The 10,065-nt window shown below is 33.1% G+C and overlaps 1 protein-coding gene across 1 annotated transcript; it reads right to left on the bottom strand.

Moving 5' to 3' along the window:
- Positions 1 to 498: 498 nt before the first annotated feature.
- Positions 499 to 2,109, bottom strand: LOC142613899 (transcription factor MYB39). Its single transcript, XM_075786420.1, has 3 exons — positions 1,817 to 2,109; positions 932 to 1,672; positions 499 to 766 (listed from the first exon to the last, which is right to left on the bottom strand). Exons 1-3 carry the CDS (start codon positions 2,077 to 2,079, stop codon positions 733 to 735), a joined length of 1,038 nt encoding a protein of 345 aa, XP_075642535.1. The 5' UTR covers positions 2,080 to 2,109; the 3' UTR covers positions 499 to 732.
- Positions 2,110 to 10,065: the final 7,956 nt, after the last annotated feature.

Raw genomic sequence — 10,065 nt, 5'->3', positions numbered from 1 at the left:
TTTTTAACAGTGGGTTCACTTTTAGTGTTTTCATTTTGAGGGAGGTGACATTGAGTGGTTGGTGGCTGGAGGTGGCCATGAATGGGTGAGTTGGTTGTTTTACCTTGGAGAAGAGAGACACATAGAGAAAGAGAGAGAAGGAGATGTGGAGAATAAAAAGGAATTGAAAATAATAAATAAATAATATTTTAATGAAATGGTAAAATAAAAAAAAATTTGAGGTTGGTTGGATTATAAAGTGAAAGGTTAAAAAAGATAAAATAATTTTTTGAGATGTTAAATAGTAAATACTATATTTTTTAACATGTTTTAATGTGAATCCTCTAACGTGTCACAGTTTGCATCTGGAGCCAAATTTTCCATTTCAGAGTTGAACATTCCTTAACTAAACATGTTAGTGAAAGGAGTTAGTAGTTGACTAGTTGGCTAGTTGCAAAAGACACTTGGAGACAAGTTACACACCGAATATTATCAACTGCTTCATAGAAAAAAAAATTTTGAAAACATATCAAAGGATTCAATACAATGAACAATTTGCAACGATGATGTTTACATGAAAACTGTATCTGTGTGTAGGGGTAGCTTAACACTAGCTGCCTCAGTATAGTGATAAACTATTTAAAAAAAAAAAAAAACTAAAATACAAGAATAATCATTAATCAAATGAATCAAACTAAAATACAAGAGTAGTCATAGATTGATATTTCTTCAAGAAAAAAAGTAGTTGCTCTATCACGACATTGGCAATGGTGATGACGGTGTTAACCTGAAATTTTTTTAAAAAAATGTTAAATTCGCTGCAAAACAGGAATCATACTATAAATTAATCATAGCATTTTAAAATATTGGTGAAGTTATATCCAATCCATATCTACTAAATAAATAAATAAAAGTAAAGGAATAAAACAAAGTATTAGAGAGTAGAACCTACTCCAATAAATCTTTCCAATAAAAGTCACTTGTTTCATCATCCTTGAGTTTCTCCCAAACTTCAAAGGTAGTAGAGGTAGATGATTGAGTTAAGAACTGATTTGGGTCAGTCTTGCTTTCCACTTGGTTGACAGTGTAAGTCCCAGGAGAGCCAGAAACCAATGCAGGCATTGGGTTCTCTGTTTGGTTCTCACATGCTGAACTGCTCAAGCTACTAGTACTGTTGTTGGAACCAAGAAAATCTTCCATGTTAAACTGACCTTCAAATCCTGATGATGAATTGAAAATCCCCTGGGAATTACTAGGAGCTTGAGGGATCACTCCCTGGTTCTGATATTCTTGGCCTATTAGTAAGGGCTCCTTATGGAAGAGTGTGCTTGTACCATTGACAAGTCCTTCAAATGGATTAAGATTTTGGTTTTGTAAGAGACCAACGTTGTCCATGTTAAGAAGTGTGCTTGTGTTTATAACCTGCAACATATTTTGCAGTAATTGGATTTTAGCTAGTTGAGAGGCATCTGCTTGTAGAGCCAAAGCACTATTCCAAGGACTCAATAAATTGCCAAAGCTTGCAGCACCAAGTAACTGAGAGAGATTCATAAGGTGGTTGAGATCAGTTCTTGGCTTGTGGGTGGTTGGGTCAATACCCATTTGAAGAAGCTTCTTTCTTAAGTGGGTGTTCCAATAGTTCTTGATTTCATTATCAGTCCTCCCTGGAAGTTGGGTTGCAATCCTAGACCACCTGAAACAACAATTGCATATGGAAGTGATTTAGTGGTTAATTATATACTAAATAAGTTAAACTATATGCAAAATTTTACAAAGTTTCAATAAAAAAAAAAAAATATATATATATATATATATATATATATATATATATACGTACTTGTTTCCAAGAACCGAATGAAGGCTGATGATCTTTCGTTCTTCGTCTTCAGAGAACCTCCCTCTCTTAATATCAGGCCTTAGGTAATTTGTCCACCTTAATCTGCAACTCTTTCCGCACCTATTCAAGCCAGCTTGCTTAGGTAGCGACCTCCAACTTCCATGGCCATGACTCTTAATATAATCAGTCAGCTTTTGATCTTCCTCTGGTGTCCATGGACCTTTCTTCAAACCGTTCTCATCACAACATGGGGAGCGACCCATTGTGCTTAGACCCAACAATTAACAATGTGTATAAAGTTAAAAGTAGAAGTAGTTTTTGGAAATATGGTTGAGACTTGTTGGTTTTTATAGATGCATGGGAGATAGATATGCACGATTCAAAGGATGATGTCATTATCATTCTTTTTTTCAAATGATATTCTTAGCTTCCAAAAGCACGGCAATATGAAGAGGAAGCCACCTAGCGACCTTTTTGTTTTTTTGCAAACGTTAATTAAGAAACATATTATCAAATGAATAGCACCAAAATCAAGATTAGGTAGTGCAAGTGTCCTTAATTCATGAAAGACGCCATTCTGATTTCCATTTAGTCTGTAAGCAATGATGCTATTGGCCTACAGGGGGTGTTTCATGTTTGACATTCGTGGATAAAGATGTTTTTGCAAAGGTTGGAGACCATACACCTTGTCTTTCCAGATTTAAGATGGCTGAGTTTTTAAAAAAAGTGACTTTTACTTTTTCTGACATATTTTAAAATTTACTGGTACTGCACTTGCTGGAAAATCTATAAATCTATAGGATATATATAGTAAAGTGGGTCTTTGAAAATTAATTGCCCGAGCCACATGTTACAGTTTGAACATGCATATCTTTCATGATATAAGTGCAAAAGTCAGCGACTCTGAAAATTGTTTAGAGTCTTTTCAAGCGGGTCATAGATTGATTTGTCCTGGGTCTCTCAAGTTGAAGCATACAAAAAGATGGACTTGCAAATTGTATACGTGAAAGTATATATATAGCACTACAAGCAAATTCTGGTGCAAAATATTTTCCACTCTGTAGTACAACATGCTACTTTGTTGTCATAAAATGGTTCTTAAGATTGTTTCCCCCCCCCCCCCCCCCCCCAAGTGATTTACTAACAGCGACCATTGTTTTCCATCAACATATAATGAATCATTAGCAGTTAGCCCAAGACAATTTACTCGTAAGTACTTTGAAGTTGCAGACACAACAATGATGTGCCACCCAAACACGTGTATGATGCAAAAACTGAGAATTCATGTATATTATCGACAAACATGGTCACTGATCTTTGTCTTCTTATATCTGTATTGTCATTATCAAATATGCTTTTAGATATTCTATTGCGAGGGTGTTTTCCAATGTTGCTTCATGGAAAATCAGAATAAACGTTATTAATACACTTTTCTAATTAATATAATTAAGCTCCTTAACTATTTTTGTTCTTCAAATTAATACACTTTTCTAATCCTCATGCTCTCATCGTATTGGTCATCATTCTTGTCTTTCTCTTATTATTTTTGACATTGTTTGAAATGGTATATGGTACTATTTCTGAATCTCATACATTTTTTAAAAGAACATAATAAAACAAAGCAGTCTCCAACTGCTCTCAGCGTTCCCATTGCATTGTTGATCTTCCATTTACCAAAACATCTTTTTAACCTCTGGGATGCTAAGGGGCGTTTTAATTTTTTACCGAATAAGTTTGAATTTTATTCAATTCAACATATCGTAAACAAAAAAGTAAACATGCATGTGATGAGAATCAAAGCAAATCATAAAATAAGTTCAAAATATATGATTGTCAAACTGTTAAGTAAACCTAAACATAAATTGATATAGTCAGGGAAGGCTGCACTACCCCATTTAAGTACAAATATTTGGAACTTGGAATATATTTTTAATTATTATACCACCTTTTGCCATTGAGGATTAATGAGAGAATACTCTTTAGCATTGCTGCATTTGGCTGTTGACATTTTATTCAATTTTGAAACCTAAACCGTGGTCAATTTTTAAGAAATAGAGAAAAACTTTAATACGTACCACAGAGCTAACTCGAATTTTTAAAGATTTTGTTTGCATTCCAAATTGTACGTATTGACCTCAGGTACCGCTCTTTTTCGGAGCCTAGTTAAACATACTGCAGATACAGATACTTGGTCAATTTGTTCTATATACTTTCTAACAAAACCAAACATACACCGTAGCCATAAAGTTTAAGTTTATGAGTATGTGGGTAAACTATGATATATCAACTGCCCATTTTTGTCATTATTAATATTTAATGTAAGATTTTACGTACATCTGTATGACCTACGCTTGTGATTTAGAACAATTTAGATGCGTATCTTAGAATGAAATGGCAGCAATCTAATTTGTAATTGGACACATGAAGTACACTTGTTCCTTGGACCAATTTAGAAGAAAAAAAAGTTATAGGGCTTATTGTTTGGGTATGTTACTTAAATATTTCCCAAAATCTTTGACTATTCCTAGAATATCTTAGTTGGTTTGGAGTCTTTAGACCTGTTTATAATAAGGTACAAATCTCAAGGTTTTTTTTTTTACAGCTTTCAAAGGGAAAGACATCATGACTAGCACGGGTCAAGTGGGCGAGATAAAGACAGTGAGATATGCCAAGCTTTTTTTCAACCTTGTTACCTCATTGCCTTCATTGGCAAGCCTATTGTATGAAAAAATTTTGAATAAAAAAAATGATAAGAAACCATGGTTAAATTGTAAAGAACAATGAATATAACCAGTTGACTATAAATGTCATGTTGTTTCTAAGGGTACTTTACTTATCAAACTTGGTTTCCTCATTGCTTGAAAGGTTCTTGTCTTGGACTGCTGTTGTCATAAATTAACACTTGCACGTTTCTTTTGCGATACTAACAAGAGTAGGAGGAACAAAGAAATTAGGAGATAGAAATAACAAAGATCTTATCCCCTTCACACCCAAGAAGCTTCCTGAAGGTTAATTTTTTCAAAATGCCAAGTGTTTGGTATGGCTAATTTCAATGAATAATTGCATTTTTAATTGTCTTTAACGGTATAAGAGATAAACAATTATCATGTTACTAGGAAAATATCACAAGACATATATCCCTTTTCCCTGGTATTATTGTTATGACAATTGTTTCTATGTTTCTTTGATTAGATACATTTATAAATCTGGTAAACAGAATAGTAGTTATAATTTTCCAGTAATATAATAATCAGTGACTCAGAAGATTTGTTTGTTAAATTTCCAACCAGAGTATCTGGAACAAATGTCAAAACTACAAAGCTCTCCTTCCTCCTAGGTATTAAATTTACAGTGGTAAGAAGTTTCATAGCTAACCTAATAACATACTAAAATTTTCTTCTTGAAAGGGGATTGACTCCAAGCTCTTCTTATTCGGAGAATCAAACAATGTAATGAGTCACAAGTCTCTAAGGCTTAATGGCATAAAGTTGATTTATCACCTTATTTAACCTTCCAAATTTCACTTTTAAAATTATGTTTAGAAGTATCTGGTACCTGATTGTTCATGTTTGGTTTAGTGTTGGCAAATTCTATGATGTGTATCTTGTTTGAGTTGTAATCATCAAATCACAAGTACAAGATCAAGTGTTCAAGAATTAGCTTAAAAGAGAGAGATCTCTTGAATCTAGACTCAACTTTGATCGAGTCTCAATTAATTGGGATTGGCCTCTCTACATACCCTCGATTGAGGCTCACTTGATCGAAACACGAGAAACCCAATTTTTAACCAAACCTATTAAGTCAACTGCTGAGTTGGAAATCATACCCAACATGCTAAATTGTATAAGGGCACATAAGAGTTGACTAATTAGAGGTTTTAAGAGAATTGTGTCATACAACATAAAGAAGAAAACCCAAAAACCACATACCAGGAGTTCAACAAGTGAATCTTAAGATGGTGCGTTCAACTTGTTTGATCAAAAACCAATTTTTAGATTAGTCTTGGCCTCTTAATTCAGGTTATTTGAGATGGATGTCAATTTGTTGTTGTAAAGTTGTTGCTGTTAGTACTTATCACAAGATGGTTCTAAAGATAATGTTACTTGCTAGAAGTGTTATTAGATTTCGTAGACTAGGGTCTGGAGCCTAAATATCTAACTTAATAGGACTTTTGGGAAATGCACAACAAGAGGAATGAGAAATCCTAAGAGACTAAGAGTGTATTTAGATACCGCTTATTTGTTGAAAACTAAAAATACTGTACCAAATAATTTTTAAATGTGTGAAACCCAAATTTATATTGAAATTTGCGTTTGGATGATTTTTGTGGTTCGGTGAACAGTGCCGTGGGACCCACATTTTTTCAACAAATGGAACATTTCCCAAATGCACACCATCAAAATTAGTGGGTTCCGTGCACTGTTCACGAGAACCATAAACTATTTTTTTTAAAAAAAAACTTTAAAACTGAGTCTAACGATACTATTCACACATCTAAAAATTATTTTGTTACAGTGTTTTCAGTTTTCAGCAATAAGCGGTATCTAAACACACCTTTAAGTTCATTTTCTTTCTTTCTTTCTTTTTTTTTTTTTTTTTTTTTTTAATTTTTAAGAAAAAAGAGACAGTTCCTAATTGACTTAGTTGAGTTATTGTGCCTACTTGATGTAAACTAAAATCGAAGTGCATCATCCCAAATTTAAACAGCCCAAAGTAAATCATTTCGAATTGAACTAAACTATAATAGAACATCTCAATTGAAATTGAATTGTAGGAAAAATCAGTTATTCAATCCTGCTGGATTGCACTAACACTAAATTTTCAAGACAATCCCTGAAGTTACGGATGCAATTCGTGGAAGCATTTTGGTTTTGAAGAGTCCAAACGGCTTGGAGCATATTGTGGGGTCATTTTTGTAAATATGTATAGGGGAGAAACTACAGATATGTGTATATCTAAGTTGTACACTTCAATTCTAAATAGTGAATTTTTTCTAGGAGTTAGAGTTAACTCCTTAGTTGTTTTTCCTTTAGTTTGTATTTGGTTTGAAGGAGGAATGGGTTATTTTGGTAGAGTCTAGGTGTTTTCTCCTTAAGTCCACCATTTGAGGTGATTTTGGTGTCTTCCCAAATTGGGAAGAAAATGAGAGAAAGAGGAGCTTAGAAGAGAATTTACTCATTTGCCCCGCTTCTCCCTTCCTGCATTGTTTTTTTTTTTTTTTTTTTTCAGCCAATCAAGTAACGTTCAGGTGTACTTTTTTGTTACAAACTATTATAATTGTTTTTTATGTAATAAAAACATGATAGTAAATTTATAAAAAAAAATACAATTTTTTTCCTCTCATTTTTTTTTTCTTTTCAACCAAACAAATTTTTTTTTCTCTCCACTTTTTCATTTTCCCAATCAAACACACATCAGGAAAAACTAAATATTTTATATCCCCTATTTTTCCATCCCCTCTGCTTGAAATCTGTGATTAACATTTGTTATATAGAAACGAGTGATTTAATTCGGCGTTTATCAAATGTTAGACTGAAGCACTTCTAAATGAAGTTCAGCTCATGTTCTTCGAAGCCATTGGTTGTGTCAACTCTGACATAAATATCACATATCATCTCAGAGGTCATTAAATGATGGCAATACACATAATCTTTATCCTATATAAAAAACAGAAAACTGGATGGTTTAGGTCGATAGGAGAGTTTGGTAACGTTGTTCTAATAATATTATTTGTATTTTTTAAAAATACGTGTGAGTAAAAAAGTGTATGAAAATACATGTAATGTTATTTAAACACTGAAAACTATTGTTCTAGTTACACTACCAAATAGCCCCTCAGTGAATGTATAATTTAGCTTTATTAGAGCATCAACATTCATTTATCTCAATTCTATCCTATTTTACCATCAAAAAATCACTTTATCAATTATATAATACAATTTTTCAATACACCCAACATCTTAATTTTTATTTTTCTATTCTACTCATTAAAATAATATATCTTCATAATAAAATATATTTTTTACTTTTTTGTTTTTTCCCAATTTTATCCTCCTTCCAAAATCCTCAGTTACTTTATTTTTCACCTTCTTCCATACTCCTCCTCTATCATCCAAATCAACCCAACTCCTCCATCATCGTTCATCCATATCAATCCAAATCGGCGAAACTGAAAAAAAAAAAAAAAAAAACCATCACGCCAATCACAACGCCACAGCCACCACAACGCCGATCACATATACCAGCAAACCTAGAAAAAATAATAATAATGACACCCACGCCGATCACAGTGCCACAACCACCACAACTCCACCGATCTCGCCACCCACCAATCTCCGCCACCCCAATCTCGCCACCCACCAGTCTCCACCGTTGTCAACACCTACGCCGATTTCGTCAAAACCCATGCCGATCTCCACCATTCTCAATCACACTACCCACCTCCGCTGAGCAAAATCTAGCCAAATCAAACGCTTTGTTTGTTTCACTGGAAAACTTTCTGTAAAGATAGTTTTCCACATTTTCCAGTGTTTGGTAGCACAAAAAAAACCTGGTCAACGGAAAACTATCTTTGGTCAACAGAAAACCCTAATAAAAATAAGGCTTATTTTCTATAAGTTGTTTTCCAAAAAAAAATTTTGGAAAACAATCTCTCTCTCACACGGTGCATCTTCTATAAATATTATATTTGTCTATAGCTGTGGGAAACATAATTTTTTGGCATCTTCTCTCTCTCATAGTAAGTTTTCTCACTTTTTCTCTCTTCCCTTTGCTTTTTCTCTCCTCACACCCTCACTGTCACTAACTCTAGTTTCTCCTCTTCCCATAGATCTCTCTCTCTAACTATTTCTCCAGGCAGAAGTTACTTCTTTTTCATACATAAAATGCAAAAAAATAAAAAAGAAGAAGAAAGAATGAATGAAGTAAAAGATAAAAATTTTAAACATAGTACCGCTATATTGATCTAAATTGCTTTTACATGGGACAATATTTACCATGGACTAATAATATTGTTATATAATGAATGATAATTGTTTAGGAAAATTGCATTTGTTGGTAAATACTTTTTTTGTTGGCAAATACTATGCAGTGATGATATATTATGCAGTACATTATGTAAATACATAATTTAGAGTAATATTGAAGACTTGTGGTTGATCATAATAAACAATTAGTATACCAACAAAAAGAGTAGATAATTAAAAGTTATTGTTATTTATACTTATTGAAAATATATTCTCCTGTCAAATTTATATATATAGGCAAATGGTTGATATGTGTGTGTGTACGTACGTATGTTACTATCTATATATATGAATAAGATGAGTGGTAGAGATCATGAAAATTTGATAACTAATTAATTTTGATTGTATATTTTCAAAATTTTAGTATAAAAACCAAATTCATTCTTGATTTTTTATTCATAATGATTACATTAGTTAGTTTACATAATATACATGTTTTAAATTATACAAAAAATATTTTAAAAAAATTGCATACCCTGAATACATTCTCAAGCTCATTTTCAAGGTTGTTATCAAACACTGGAAAATGAGATAGTTTTCTAGAAAATGCTTTCTGGAAAATAAACCATTTTCCAGAAAACGTTAATGCTGAAACAAACAGAGCGAAAATCCATCATCAAACCCAGCAAACCCATTGGAACAATTCCCCCAAATGCCAAATCCGACCCAAACGTCGGAAACCCATGAACAAACCCACACCGAAAACCCATGAACAAACTCACGACCTCCACGCCTCCACCACAAAAGCTGATCGAGCCTCCACGCCATTGCCTCCATGCCGTTGAAGAAGAGAAAGCAGGAAGAAGAGAGAGTAGAAAGAAAGAGAGAGAAAGATAATGGAAATTTTGATCTGCAGAGAGAGGAGAGAGAAGATAAACCGAATAAAAAATAGTTTTTTTTTTTTTTACCATTGAGCTACAGTGCGATTTTACATTTAGAATCGCACTGTAGCTCCATGGTATTTTTTTTTTTTGCAATTGTTACAAAACCCAACATTTAATGGAGTTCTCTTTTGGACCTCAATGGTATACTACTTTGGAATTTGGCATAGACAAGAGGTTTGGCCCATTCAATGCTGATGCTCTTATTATGATTTTTTTGGAAGCCTTTAACAGTAGCATCAGAGAGTTACTTAAACCTGTTAAACATGTAGTATATTATAGAATGTAATTAAGTGTCAATTCTTCTTTCTTGTGCTTCACTTTTGGGATGCAAACGGAGGTC

The sequence above is a fragment of the Castanea sativa genome, chromosome 10 (genome assembly GCF_040712315.1).
Source record: "Castanea sativa cultivar Marrone di Chiusa Pesio chromosome 10, ASM4071231v1".
NCBI lineage: Eukaryota > Viridiplantae > Streptophyta > Magnoliopsida > Fagales > Fagaceae > Castanea > Castanea sativa.
The sequence above is the reverse complement of the archived record's forward strand: the minus strand, read 5'-3'. Positions and strand labels throughout refer to the sequence as shown.